General features: G+C 41.7%; 1 protein-coding gene across 3 annotated transcripts in view; it reads right to left on the minus strand.

Annotated features, from left to right (window-relative positions):
• The window catches only part of TBC1D30 (TBC1 domain family member 30), a 108,063-nt gene that overhangs the window by 89,218 nt on the left and 2,916 nt on the right, over nt 1-15,929 (minus strand). For all 3 annotated transcript variants that reach the window (XM_033221387.1, XM_033221385.1, XM_033221386.1), the window contains exon 2: nt 7,808-7,972. In XM_033221387.1, the coding sequence (XP_033077278.1) occupies nt 7,808-7,972 (165 nt within the window). The remainder of the gene's footprint in view (nt 1-7,807; nt 7,973-15,929) is intronic.

Consider the following 15,929-nt stretch of genomic DNA (forward strand, 5'->3'; position numbering starts at 1 on the left):
AAAGTAATAGGATTACAGGTGTGAGACCCCACACCCAGCAGGCTTGCTCTTTATTTTTTATTTAAAGCTCCCCATGGCCTTGCTCCTGCTCCTAGAAGTAGGCCAAACCACAATACTTGTGTGGGCACGGAGAGGAGAGCATGGAAAGGCCATGGTGAGCTTTGAATAAAAAATAAAAAGCAAGCCTCTCCCCTAACCTAGTTGATTACTCAATAACTAGCCTAGGCTGGGCACAGTACCTCATACCTGTAATCCCAGCACTTTGGGAGGCCAAGGCAGGCGCATCATTTGAGGTCAGGCGTTCAAGACCAGCCTGGTCAGCATGGTGAAACCCATCTCTACTAAAAATACCAAAAAAAATTAGCTGGGCATGGTGGCGCACACCTGTAATCCCTGCTACTTGGGGAGGCTGAAGCAGAAGAATCGCTTGAACCCGGGAGACAGAGGTTGCAGTGAACCAAGATCGCACCACTGCACTCCAGCCCGGGCAACAGAGCAATATTCCATCTCATAAATACATAAATAAATAAATACCAGCCTAAAGCACAGCCTGGCAGAAATCACATGGCTCATTTATAACCTTGCCTTTTGACTTCCCCAGAAGGGAACCTAAAACCAGGCTGCGACCCAGAGACAGCACAGGTTATCTTCTGAAAGGTTTTATCTAAGACAGCAACATTAGCCTTTCCCCACACAACAAGGCTTGGGCTTGCTACTCTGTTTTTCAGAACCATATATTGCTTAGGAACCTATACAGGAAGTGGAGAAAGTATAAAGAAAAGCAAGGTAATGGTTAACACAAATGTGGGGGAGAGAGGAGATCTCAACCAGGAAGGAGCACACAGGGAGCTTTCAACATGCCAGTGATACTTGCTACTCAACCCTGACAGGTGAATATCCACATGTATACACCTTTGTTCACTTATTCTTTAAAAAATACATATATGCATTACATTCTCTTGTTTATGATACATTCTATAATAAAAGATATGTTAAGGAGTAAGTGAATTCCTGTTTAAAATCAGTGAAATTGTTTTAACATCTTGAAAACTAAAGGATCACTCAAAATATTCTTAATAATTTTATGCCTGCAAATATGAAAAGTTATGGCAAGTTATATATAATATACTAGGGATGATGCAAGAAGAAACAGAAGATACAAATAATCCTGTATTTATTTTAAAAGCTGGATTGATAATTTAAAACCTTCCTACAGGCCAAGTATGTTAGCTTACGCCTTGTAATCCCAGCACTTTGGGAGGCCGAGGCAGGAGGATCCCTTGAGCCCAGGAATCTGAAACCAGCCTGAGCAGCATCGCAAGACCTTCCCCCATCACCCGCTCCATGCCTCCATATCTATAAAAAATAAAAAATAAAAAAATATATATATATAATACACACACACACAAATTAGCCAGGTGTGGTGGCACACACCTGTAGTCCCAACTACTCAGGAGGCTGTGGGAGGATCACTTGAGCCCAGGAGGCACAGGTTGCAATGAACTGTGATCACACCATTGCATTCCAGCCTGGGTGACACAGCAAGACCCTGTCTTAAAAAAACAAAAACAACAATAACAAAAAAAACCACCACTTCAATATTCTAAGGGACTGTCTTTAAAAAATAATTTTTTCTCTTCCTTTTGCATTTCTGTATTTTCCAAAGTTTCCACGGGTGTATTACATTTTTAACACTTTATCATATTTTATATAATTCACGTGCCATAAAATTATACAACCATCACCACTATCTAATTCCAGAACATTTTCACCACACCAATAAGAAACCCATTCCATTAGTAGTCATTGCCCATTCTCCCACCCCCAGCCTCTAGCAACCACTAATCTACTTTTTGTCTCTATATATTTGCCAAATGGAATCATACAATATGGTAATTTTTGTGTCTGGCTTCTTTCACTTAGAATAATGTTTTCAAGGTTTATGATGTATCATGAATCAATACTTCATTCTTTTATGGCTGAATAATATTCAATTATATGAATAATAATCACATTTGATATATCCATTCATCCATTGATAGACATTTGAAATGTTTCTACTTTTTGGCTATAATGAACAATGCTGCTATGAACATTTTTGTACAAGTTTTTGTGGGGACACATGTCTTCAATTCTCTTGCGTAGAAATCTAGGACTGAAAATGCTGGTTGGGTAGATTATTTTTATAATTTTACAAAGAGAATTGTTTTTTAGTGGAAAATGTTGAGTTCCAGTGCCACCAAACTCGGGACCACACAAATTCTTTTCCTGCCACAGAGGACAAGGTATTAATGAAGAGAAGACACTCATTATGAAAAGAAAAAGATTACTCACCTATTTCACAAATCATCAGTCTCTACCAGGCATTTTAGGTATTTATCATAGTAAGATTTAATCACATTATTATCAGGATGTGAGAGTGGCCACATTAACAAAATTAGACTACAAGCTAAAATGTTTATATTTATCAGCAAAGCTAAAATAAAGATAATATTTCTGCATATATTCACATTTTGTTCATGGTTTTTTTTTTTCAGTTTTCAAGTGACAGCTAGATTTTATCACTTGATCTGTAAAACTACTTCACAAATTCAACCAGCATAACTTAAACGTTTACTATACCAATGCAGGAAATAGCAAAACTATACAATGTTAATAATTAATATGACCTTCCTTCTGCTTTCATGAGAAACAGGTTAAGCAAACCACTTAAAAATCCTAACATCAGAATCAACAAGTTTTTGTGGGGACATATGTCTTCAATTCTCTTGGGTAGAAATCCTGACCAAATACTCTTTTTATTCTTCTAATTGTGCCTTGAAGCTTTTAGGTGTATTTTCCTGCACACCAAGCTACATTTGTTCAATAATCTGTTTGGCCCAGGAAAGATAAAGTACTGATTTCATAGGCAAACTACGCTAAAGCCGCACATTCTAATAAACCAGAAACTCTGTATGTATAACTCATGTTATAAATTTTTTCTTGCTCAATTGTATTCCAATAACATTACAGTTATCTATCTAATTGCTAAGAAAAAGTAGAACCCTCTTATGTCACAGTTTATAACGGAAAGTGTGGACTTTTGAGACATCTATCTTCAGATCCCATCTCAAATACTTATCAGCTGTGTGATGTTTGCCAAATTACTTAACCTTTCTGAATCAGTTTCCTAATAAAATATGCCTAGAGCTACATATCATTTTGGAGTTGCTATGAGAAATAAAAGCAAGTTTGGCAAAAAGCATGTACTCAATGAATGGTAACAGCTGCTGCTACTCATCATCAGTTTTTAGTATTAAATTGCTTACACCATGGTTATCCTTAGATAAATGGTTAAATATAGGCGTCAGGCCTCTGAGCCCTAGTCAAGCCATCGAATCCCCTGTGACTTGCACATATACGCCCAGATGGCCTGAAGTAACTGAAGAATCACAAAAGAAGTGCAAATGCCCTGCCTCGCCTTAACCAATGACATTCCACCACAAAAGAAGTGAAAATGGCCAGTCCTTGCCTTAAGTGATGATATTTATCTTGTGAAATTCCTTTTCCTGGCTCAAAAAGCTCCCTCACTGAGCACCTTGTGACCTCCACTCCTGCCCACCAGAGAACAAACTCCCTTTGACTGTAGTTTTCCTTTACCTACCCAAATCCTATAAAATGGCCCCACCCTTATCTCCCTTCGCTGACTCTCTTTTCGGACTCAGCCCGCCCGCACCCAGGTGAAATAAACAGCCATGTTGCTCACACAAAGCCTGTTTGGTGGTCTCTTCACACGGACATGCATGACAACAGGGAGAAAAGAAAGTATGCTCTTCTATAACACAATATTGATCTTGTTTTTCTTATTCCCAGTCCAGTTTTAAAACAAGGAGATACTGTAAGGCTTGGTGTAGGAAACCATAAAATGTAAGTAGCTATATCATTTGTGTTAGAAATAAAAATGATCTAGCCATTTTGGTTCATAATTTATATTTACTTTTGACTCTTATATCAAGATTACTATATTCCCTTTTGTGTGTTAACAAGAAATAACCCAATTTAATAAAATAATAAAATAGCTTTTATTCTATAGCATGCTATAGGAGGAGAAAAGCCTGTCAGGTGAGGTGGCTCATACCTGTAATCCCAGCATTTTGGGAGGCCATGGAGGGCAGATTGCTTGAGCCCAAGAGTTCAAGACCAGCCTAGGTAACATGGTGAAACTGTGTCTCTACAAAAAATACAAAAATTAGCCGGGCATGGTGGCACCCACCTAAGTCCCAGCTACTCGGGAGGATGAGGTAAGAGGATCGCTTGAACCCGGGAAGCAGAGGTTGCAGTGGCCAAGACTGAAGCACTGCACTCCTGGGCCTGGGTGACAGAATGAGACTCTATTTCCAAAAAAAAAAAAAAAAGAAGAAGAAGAAGAAAAAGAAGAAGGGGAAAAGTCACTTATGCAAAGAATCATAAACATCAAATCTATGTGGAGGCCAAAACGGGGATTATCTGAACTTCTGCATACTAAATACAAGAAAGTCAATATGTTATTCAGTGTGATAGTGAAATCTCGATTTTTTTAAAATCTCAATTCTTTAGAATTAGTTGACTTTGAGGAAGAGGCAAAACATGCAACTTCTGGAATCAGGGATTTAGTCATGAAACATCTAACCTCTGGCATTTTAAGATGGGTAAATAACCATGTAGTCAAATTTTTGACAGCGTCTATATCAAAATACAGTATCCTATGATGAGAGTAATAATTCTAATGCAGTTATTTCTTAACAAAAAACCTTCTGTTCCATTGAATAGTGTCTTATTAGCAAAGAGATAATTGAACTCTCAGGGAAACGTGCCAGACAGCCCTGTATTCTCTGAAATGCAAAACCCTGCCTGGAATTAAAGAGACAAACTCTAAAATACATAGGAAGGATGCATTGACAAATTCGTGAATTACGCTGAGAGCTTGTGGGCACATTTTTCTAAAATAACACAAATGCCAGCCCTTTTATAAATCAAGTAAATTTAAATTCCAAATGATGATCAGTCCCTAGTAACTACCAATAGAATCCACCAATCTATGGCCCTGCACTAGCCTGACATTTCTCTCTGTCTCCTGAACTTGCTCCACCCTCCCTTATACTTTCCCACACATCAAAAACCCATGCATGGCCGGGCGCGGTGGCTCAAGCCTGTAATCCCAGCACTTTGGGAGGCCGAGACGGGCGGATCACGAGGTCAGGAGATCGAGACCATCCTGGCTAACACGGTGAAACCCCGTCTCTACTAAAAATACAAAAACTAGCGGGCGAGGTGGCGGGCGCCTGTAGTCCCAGCTACTTGGGAGGCTGAGGCAGGAGAATGGCGTAAACCCGGGAGGCGGAGCTTGCAGTGAGCTGAGATCCGGCCACTGTACTCCAGCCTGGTGACAGAGCGAGACTCCGTCTCAAAAAACAAAAAAAAAAAAAACAAAAAAACAAAAAAACAAAAAAAAAAAAAACCCATGCATTTACCATTCTGTGCTTTTAGCTGCTGCTACAAACAATAACAATGAGTAGGATATAAACATAGTTGAAAGGAGAAAAATCAAAACCAAGGTATTTCATAATAGAAGGGGAAAACATTTTTTAACTTGACATGTAAATCAATCAGAATTAATGGAAAACTATCAAATACTTATAACACATGCCAACTTTCAATAGCTACACACAAATCACACACACACACACACCCTTCTTCCTTCTCTAGCTATGGCAGACAAGTGCTTGACTCTGGAGAAAAGCCTATTCAAAGTCAGTCTACTCAATCGCATTTCTGTTTGGTATGGACTATAGTGATATTATGATAATCAAGCAGCACTCTTTTTTTTTTTTTTTTGAGACAGAGCCTCACTCTGTTGCCCAGGCTGGAGTACAGTGGTGCAATCTTGGCTCGCTGCAACCCCTGCCTCCGGGATTCAAGTGATTCTCCTGCCTCAGGCTCCTGAGTAGCTGGGATTACAGATGTGTCACCACACCCAGCTAATTTTTATATTTTTAGTAGAGATGGGATTTCACCGTGTTGGCGAGGCTGGTCTCGAACTCCTAACCTCAGGTTATCTGCCCGCCTCAGCTTCCCAAAGTGCTGGGATTATAGGTGTGAGCCAACATGCCTGGCCTGCAGCAATCTGTTAATATCCATTAGGTAAAACCTTCTTGAATAAACAGCATAAATAATACTTTAGGGATAACAAACAGAAATGTAATAGAAGAAAATACAGGATTTTTAATAATAAACATAAGAATGAAATTTAAGCGATTAATTTCATTACCAGAAACTAATCAAACCCCAAAAATTGTTTCATGAAAACAAACACATCTTAATTTGCAATTCTGAAAAAAAAGCACTCTAGGAGGTGTCAATTTACATATAAAATGTGACAGAGTAAAAGAGCAACAAAAGGCAACTTCCACAATCACCTGAAAAGCTGTCACAGGCATTTTATCAAAAACATCATTGTGCCTATATTTACCATACCTTAGCATACTGTTCTGCCATGCTGCATGTTAATAAAGAATGCAAAACAAAAATAGGTAAATGTTAGCAGAATAAAACATAAGGCTATTGCATGGAGAATTTTAAAATTAATTCACGAGGTTTTATACCTAGTGTTTAATATGGATCAGCAATTTAGCAATTTATTTTTAATTGATTAACAAACCACACAGCTCCCACACAGCTCTTAGTTATGATTATGCAAGAAATAGGTTACATTTGCTAAAATATTTTGCCATCTTCAGATTTCAGAGCAAGTTGTTAAGGTCCTGTTACAAGAATCTATTTATTTAAATCAATTATTTAATTCACTTACTGTAGCAACACACAGAATAAGAGAACAAGGACATGCCTTTTAGGCTATGTCTGTGTGATGCTGTTTTATTTATTTATTTTTATTTTTATTTTGAGATGGAGTTTCACTCTTGTCACCAGGCTGCAGTACAATGGTGTGATCTCGGTTCACTGCAACCTCTGCTTCCCGGGTTAAAGGGATTCTCCTGCCTCAATCTCCTGAGTAGCTGGGACTACAGGTGCCAGCCACCATGCCCAGCTAATTTTTAGTAGAGATGGGGTTTCACCATGTTAGCCAGGCTGGTCTCAAACACCTGATCTCAGGTGATCCACCAGCCTCAGCCTCCCAAAGTCCTGGGATTATGGGTGTGAGCCACCGCACCCAGCCAGTGATGCTGTTTTAAAAATAAAAATTTATCTGGGCACAGGGGCTCATGCCTGTAATCCTAGCACTTTGGGAGGCCAAGGGCGAATCACCTGAGGTCAGGAGTTCGAGACCAGCCTGACCAGCCTGACCAACAAGGTGAAACCCCGTCTCTACTAAAAATACAAAAATTAGCCAGGCCTGGTGGTGGGCACCTGTAGTTCCAGCTACTCGGGAAGCTTAGACAGGAGAATTGCTTGAACCCGGGAGGCAGAGTTTGCAGTGAGCCAAGATCGCGCCACTGCACTCCAGCCTGGGCAACGGAGCGAGACTCCGTCTCAAAAAATAAATAAATAAAATAAAATTTTAATCATTATTCAGCATGAGGTAAAAATATTGTCAAAGTAAAGTACTACCTCAAATCTAGAATACTAAATCTAAGGTTGTAACATTAGACATCAAGTATACATTTTAACTGAAAAATAGGAAGCTGTCTGAGTTGTTCCTTGTTCCTAGTTCTGAGGGTATAAGCTCGCATTTAAAAGTTTTCAATATATTAAAAAACACAGACTGTTGGCTCAGCTTTCCTAACATTCTAGTCGCATGTGACCAAAGAAGTAACCCTATTCCAATACTTACTTCTCTTCTGTGACACAGCCTGCAAGCAGGCAGTCACAATATCACAGTTCCTCTGTACTTTGTGCAGAAGCCTATCTTTTTGCTTCAGATGCCGAAGTAACTTGGCCGACTGGATGCCAATTCTGTACTTTAGCTCTCGAAGGATCGTCTTCAGTTCATTAGTGTCTATCAGTAAAGAAAAATAAGAATAACGATTAATACCTTGAGAGGAATACAAATTCCAATGTGATATTAGTCCAAAGATAAATAGAACATCCATTTAAACCAACTAATTCTAGGTTTTCACTCAAGATTACATGTATGTATTCAGCTAGGACATTCTGATCAAATAAGTCACTTATTTATCTGCCCTGTCCATGAGACAGAGATTGTAAGGTAAATTTATCCTTAAGCCTATCTGTAACATGTAAGCAAAGACTCCTGCTTTTACCATATCTAGCTCTGGCTGCAAATTTACCTTTCATTGCCTGAAAACTGGCATGTATATTTTGTACCACTGAAGTGTTCAGATGGTAAGCTTGTTAGAAAAGAATCTTATTTAGTCTGTAACATTAATAATAAACCTAACAGCTGATTTTTTTTTTTTTTTTAAATGTCTTTAGAGGCTAGGTGCAGTGGCTCACACCTGTAATCCCAGCACTTTGGGAGGCCAAGGTGGACAGATTACTTGAGGTCAGGAGTTGGAGACCAGCCTGTCCAACATGGAGAAACCCCATCTCTACTAAAAATACAAAATGAGCTGGCCATGGTAGCACATGCCTGACCTCTCCCCTCGTTGCCAGGCCTAGCTAGGTCCCAACTTTCCTCAGTCTCTGCTCCCCCACTCTATAATCCTTTTATCACCTCCCCTCCTCACACCCAGTCCAGCTTACAGTTTCGTTCCTCGACTAGCCCTCCGCCACCTGCCCAGCAATTTCCTCTTTAAAAAGTGGCTAGAGCTAAAGGCATAGTCAAGGTCAACGTTCCTTTTTCTTTATCCAGCCTCTCCCAAATCAGTTAGCATTCAGGCTATTTTTCATCAAATATGAAAAACTTAGCCCAGTTCATGGCCTGTTTAGCAGCAACCCTGAGACGCTTTTCAGCCCTAGACCCTGAAAGGTCAGAAGGCTGTCTTATTCTTAATATGCATTTTATTTTATTACCCAATCTGCTCCCGACATTAAATAAAGCTCCAAAAATTAAATTCCAGCCCTCAAATCCCACAACAGGACTTAATGAATGTCGCCTTCAAGGTGTACAATAACAGAATAAAGGCAGCCAAGTAGCAACTTACTTCTGAGTTGCAATTCCTTGCCTCCACTATGAGACAAACCCCAGCCACATCTCCAGCACACAACTCCAAACACCTGCACGGCAGCTGCCAGGGGTTCCTCCAGAACCTCCTCCCCCAAGGAGCTTGCTACAAGTGCTGGAAATCTGGCCACTGGGCCAAGGAATGCCCACAGCCCGGGATTCCTCCTAAGCCGTGTCCCATCTGTGCAGGACCCCACTGGAAATCGGACTGTTCAACTCGCCCGGCAGCCACTGCCAGAGCCCCTGGAGCTCTGGCCCAAGGCTCTCCGACTGACTCTTTCCCAGATCTTCTCGGCTTAGTGGCTGAACACTGACACTGCCCCATCGCCTCGGAAGCCTCCTGGACCATCACAGACGCTTTGGGTAACTCTTACAGTGGAGGGTAAGTCCGTCCCCTTCTTAGTCAATACAGAGGCTACTCACTCCACATTACCTTCTTTTCAAGGGCCTGTGCCCCTTGCCTCCATAACTGTTGTGGGTATTGACGGCCAGGCTTCTAAACCTCTTAAAATTCCCCAACTCTGGTGCCAATTTGGACAACATTCTTTTATGCATTCCTTTTTAGTTATCCCCACCTGCCCAGCTCCCTTATTAGGTTGAGACATTTTAACTAAATTATCTGCTTCCCTGACTATTCCTAGGCTACAGCCACACCTCACTGCTGCCTTTTCCCCCAGTTCAAAGCCTCCTTCACATCCTCCCCTTGTATCTCCCCACCTTAACCCACAAGTATAGGATACCTCTACTCCCTCCTTGGCGACTGATCATGCACCCCTTACCATCTCATTAAAACCTAATCACCCTTACCCCGCTCAATGCCAATATCCCATCCCACAGCACGCTTTAAAAGGATTAAAGCCTGTTATCACTCACCTGTTATAGCATGGCCTTTTAAAGCCTGTAAACTCCCCTTACAATTCCCCCATTTTACCTGTCCTAAAACCAGGCAAGGCTTACAGGTTAGTTCAGGATCTGCGCCTTATCATCCAAATTGTTTTGCCTATCCACTCTGTGGTGCCAAACCCATATCCTCTCCTATCCTCAATACCTCCCTCCATAACCCATTATTCTGTTCTGGATCTCAAACATACTTTCTTTACTATTCCTTTACACCCTTCATCCCAGCCTCTCTTTGCTTTCACTTGGACTGACCCTGACACCCATCAGGCTCAGCAAATTACCTAGGCTGTACTGCTGCAAGGCCTCACGGACAGCCCCCATTACTTCAGTCAAGCCCAAATTTTTTCCTCATCTGTTACCTATCTCGACATAATTATCATAAATACACTCTCCCTGCTGATCGTGTCCGGCTAATCTCCCAAACCCCAATCCCTTCTACAAAACAACAACTCCTTTTTTTTTTTTTTTTTTTTTTTTGAGACGGAGTCTCGCTCTGTCGCCCAGGCTGCAGTGCAGTGGCCAGATCTCAGCTCACTGCAAGTTCCGCCTCCCGGGTTCACGCCATTCTCCTGCCTCAGCCTCCCGAGTAGCTGGGACTACAGGCGCCGCCACCTCACCCGGCTAGTTTTTTGTATTTTTAGTAGAGACGGGGTTTCACCGTGTTAGCCAGGATGGTCTCGATCTCCTGACCTTGTGATCCGCCCATCTCGGCCTCCCAAAGTGCTGGGATTACAGGCTTGGGCCACCGCGCCCGGCCAACAACAACTCCTTTCCTTCCTAGGCATGGTTAATGCAGTCAGAATTCTTACACAAGAGCAAGGACCGCATCCTATAGCCTTTCTGTCCAAACAACCTTACTGTTTTAGCCTAGCCTTCATGCCTGCGTGCAGCGGCTGCCACCGCTTTAATACTGTTAAAGGCCCTAAAAATCACAAACTGCTTGACTCTCTACAGTTCTCATAACTTCCAAAATCTATTTTCTTCCCCCAACCTTTGCTCAAGACACCGCTTATGCTGATAAGGTACCTAAAAAAGCAGCCATCAAAAGGCATCAGATCCCATCTCTCAGGACAATGCTTACACTGATAAGTTAGCTAAAAAAGCGGCTAGCTTCCAACTTCTATCACTCATGGCAGTTTTCCTCCTTCACATCGGCCACTCCCACCTACTCCCCCGTTGAAACTTCCACCTATCAATCTCTTCCCACACAAGGCAAATGGTTCTTAGACCAAGGAAATTATCTCCTTCCAGCCTCACAGGCCCGTTCTAGTCTGTCATCATTTCATAACCTCTTCCATGTAGGTTACAAGCCGGTAGCCCGTCTCTTAGAACCTCTCATTTCCTTTCCATCATGGAAATCTGTCCTCAAGGAGATCACTTCTCAGTGTTCCATCTGCTATTCTACTGCCCCTCAGGGATTGTGCAGGCCCCTTCCCTTTCCTACACATCAAGCTCGGGAATTTGCCCCTGCCCAGGACTGGCAAATTGACTTTACTCACGTGCCCCTAGACAGAAAACTAAAATATCTCTTAGTCTGGATAGATACTTTCACTGGATGGGTAGAGGCCTTTCCCACGGGGTCTGAGAAGGCCACCACAGTCATTTCTTCCCTTCTGTCAGACATAATTCCTCGGTTTGGCCTTCCTAACTCTATACAGTCTGGTAACAGACCAGCCTTTACCAGTCAAATCACCCAAGAAGTTTCTCAGGCTCTTGGTTATTCAGTGAAACCTTTATATCCTTTACCGTCCTCAATCTTCAGGAAAGGTAGAATGGACTAACGGTCTTTTAAAAACACACTTCACCAAGCTCAATCACCAACTTAAAAAGGACTAGACAATACTTTTACCACTTTCCTTTCTCAGAATTCAGGCCTGTCCTCAGAATGCTACAGGTTGCAGCCCATCTGAGTTCCTGTGTGGACACTCCTTTTTATTAAGTCCCAGTCTCATTCCAGACACCAGACCAACTTGGACTGCACCCAAAAAAACTTGTCATCCCTACTGTCGTCTGTCTAATCATACTCCTATTCACCATTCTCAACTACTCATAAATGTCCTGCTCGTGTTTACACTGGTAGTTTACACTGTTTCTCCAAGGCATTGTTTGGGTGAGGGAGAATGGACAAGACGGAGGAAGGTGAACAAGAAGGCACAATCCATGTTGCTTCCGGGTTCTTCCTCACCAACTTTCCCATGCGTGGGAAAATGCAGCCCGCGCCCGTGAAGATGCAGATCAACGGAGCATGTGCCAGGTGATGTCAATCTGAAGAGATTGAAACTTACCCAGCCACACCTATGGAGACGCCCCTATCACGCCCTTATCCCACCCACTAACCTCCCCCTTCCAGTACCAATGCATAAAAGTCCGCCGCAGGCAGGAGCCGGGGTGACTTCTTCGGCCCCCGCATTCGTGGACTGGAGAACCTCACCTGAGAGCGCGGGCATGACTTCCCTGGCCCCATACCTGAGGACCGGAGAACCTCGCCCGAGAGTGTGTGCATATTTGCAATAAAGGGCTGCCGCTTTCTTATGTACTTTGGCCTCGTGTTTAATTACTTAGCTCTCCTAAATTAAGTTACATTAAATTAAATTAAGACAGCCATCACAGCTGATATCTCCTAGTGCTATCCCAAACTGCCACTCTAAATTCCCTCTTAAAGTAAATAAATGATCTTTGCTAGCAAGGCTATGCTGAGCCTCCTTAAGCACTCTCTAATTAGATGTCCTAGGTCCTCCCAATTCTTAGTCCTTTAATACCTGTTTTCTCTCCTCCTCTTATTCAGACCTTGTGTCTTCTATTTAGTTTTTCAATTCATACAAAACCGCACCCAGACCATCACCAATCATTCTATACGACAAATGCTTCTTCTAACAACCCCACAATATCACCCCTTACCACAAAATCTTCCTTCAGCTTAATCTCTCCTACTCTAGGTTCCCACGCCACCCCTAATCCCACTTGAAGCAGCCCTGAGAAACATCGCCTATTCTCTCTCCATACCACCCCCCAAAAATTTTCACTGCCCCAACACTTCACATTATTTTGTTTTATTTTTATTAATATAACAAGGCAGGAATGTCAGGCCTCTGAGCCCAAGCCAAGCCATTGCATCCCCTGTGACTTGCACGTATCCACCCAGATGACCTGAAGTAACTGAAGAATCACAAAAGAAGTGCAAATGCCCTGCCTCGCCTTAACCGATGACATTCCACCACAAAAGAAGTGAAAATGGCCAGTCCTTGCCTTAAGTGATGATATTATCTTGTGAAATTCCTTTTCCTGGCTCATCCTGGCTCAAAAAGCTCCCTCACTGAGCACCTTGTGACCTCCACTCCTGCCCGCCAGAGAACAACCCCCCTTTGACTGTAATTTTCCTTTACTTACCCAAATCCTATAAAATGGCCCCACCCTTATCTCCCTTCGCTGACTCTCTTTTAGGACTCAGCCCGCCTGCACCCAGGTGAAATAAACAGCCATGTTGCTCACACAAAGCCTGTTTGGTGGTCTCTTCACACGGACGCACATGACACCAGCTACTCGGGAGGCTGAGGCAGAGGCAGGAGAATTGCTTGAACCCAGGAGGAGGAGGTTGCAGTGAGCCGAGATCACGCCATTGCACTCCAGCCTCGGCAACAAGAGTGAAACTCCATCTCAAAAAAAAAAAGTCTTTAAAGTACTCATCTATGTTTATAAATGATGAGCTAAAAGTAAATAATTTTACCACATTTTGTAAAGTAGATGAATGTGGCAATACTGGTTTCGTTTTAAATATCCAGTCTTCCAATAGCCTAAAAACATTTCGTCTTAGAGGTATAATATTTCATCTTAGAGCCTCAGCAATTTTTCAAATACAGTAGAAAATAAATTTCCTTTAAACAGATAAATTATAATAATTCTACATTCATAAAATTAATATTCACAACAGCAGGGTTTTTTTACTTTATTTTACTTTAAGTTCCAGGATACACGTGCAGAGTGTGCAGGTTTGTTACATAAGTATACGTGTGCCATGGTGGTTTGCTGCACCCATCAACCCATCATCTAGGTTTTAAGCCCCGCATGCATTAGGTATTTGTCCTAATGCTCTCCCTCCCCTTAACAGCAGTTTTTCTACAGGTAAAAACAAATTTGGGAATCAGAATTGTCTACTGTCTTTATATAAATGATTATTACAATGTGAGAGGAGGTTTCTTTTGGTCACATTTGATATCATTAGTCACTAGAGCAAGATCTGGTAGGCAGGTGAAGCCTTCCACTCAACTTAATCTTAGCTAGCCCCTCATTAGAGGTTCTCTGTGGGGTTTGGATCTACTCGTTTTTAAAGGGATTTGGAGAAACTAAAGAGAATCAGAAGGGAAGAAAAGAAATGCTCAAAAGTAGAAATGTACTCTAGAAGTCAAAGTCAACTTTTTGGGGTCTGTAACAAAGAAATGCAGGGCTCTCAAACCTGACCTCACCATGGAAAATGCATTTGGCCTTGAGTTAAAAAGGATTGCTTTTGGATCAGCCAACTCTCTGAGTGATTTTAGGCAAGGAAGTGTGCTCCAAGTCTCAAATTACGCCTAGCATAAAGATTATGCTGAGAAACAAATGGGAATGGTCTTTATAAACACTAATATAAATAACGCTTTAAGTAAGAATAAGGAATTACCATGAAGAAAAAGGCAAAGGCTAGTTCTTCCTCTCCCCATAATTTTAAACATAGTAGGAAATAATGAAAAGAGAACATTTAAGTTAAATGAAAATATGACTAAATATGAGAAAAAGCCTACAAGAGGCGACCAGAGGCTCTTCATTCCTAGATGCCTTCAGATAGAAGAAATATCTTTCTTTGAATATTTCAATATTTTGGGCCAGGCACAGTGGCTCACGCCTGTAATCCCAGCACTTCGGAGGGCCGAGGCAGACAGAACCCCTGAGGTCAGGAGTTTGAGACCAGCCTCACAAATATGGTGAAACCCCGTCTCTACTAAAAATACAAAATTAGCCAGGCATGGTGGCACATGCCTGTAATCCCAGGTACTTGGGAGGCTGAGGCACGAGCATCGCTTGAAACTAGGAGAAAGTTGCAGTGAGCCAAGATCTTGCCATTGCACTCCAGCCTGGGCAACAAGAGCAAAACTCTGTCAAAACAAAAACAAAACAAAACAAAAAAACAAAGAACCAAATCAATATTTTCCTTCTAGAAATAAAAGTGGTAGGAATATAATCACAAAACATTTAAATTATACTTTTCCTCTAAAAAAGGGTTCTTACATTATCTCATTTCCAGTGATCCCTAAGGTGCCTACAACTCCAATTCTCTGAATTACATTTATCGTTCAATATGGGAAAATTTTTTCAGAGATGAGGGTGAAAATGTCTTTTATAGCAATATCTGCTGATATAGAAGCCTCCTGGGGATGAAAACAGGTCTCTTTCATCTTCAAATGCTCCATGGCATCAGCCACAGCCTCTTACACGGTATTAAATAACAGGAAAAATAAAGACATTGTCAACTCCCAACCTGTGCTCAGTGTCCTAAGGAATTCCAGGGTATATGATAAAAAGTTGTATCTAACATCTGTTGAGCACATCACACACTCTGACTTATGTAATTCTCACCACAGTCCTCTGAGGTATTATTATTATCCCTATTTATAAGAAAAATGAGACACAGAGAGGTTAAATAGCTTGTCCAAGGTCACACAGCTGGTAAGCAACTGTGGCCGGATATCAACCCAGGAGTCTGACTCCAAAATTCATTCCCTTAACCATGGAAATACTGAAGAGAGCCCAGATGTCCTGAGAAACCATTCTGGTGCCTCACCTAAAGGACCTACACATGTTAAATATATAGCTAAATAAGTGCTACAGCAAAATCCCTAGCAGTGACAGGAGACAATACACAGGCTATTAGTATTGTATGAGATTCTTACTGAATGCA

This window comes from Trachypithecus francoisi, unplaced genomic scaffold (genome assembly GCF_009764315.1).
Source record: "Trachypithecus francoisi isolate TF-2019V2 unplaced genomic scaffold, Tfra_2.0 Lachesis_group11, whole genome shotgun sequence".
NCBI classification, from domain to species: domain Eukaryota; kingdom Metazoa; phylum Chordata; class Mammalia; order Primates; family Cercopithecidae; genus Trachypithecus; species Trachypithecus francoisi.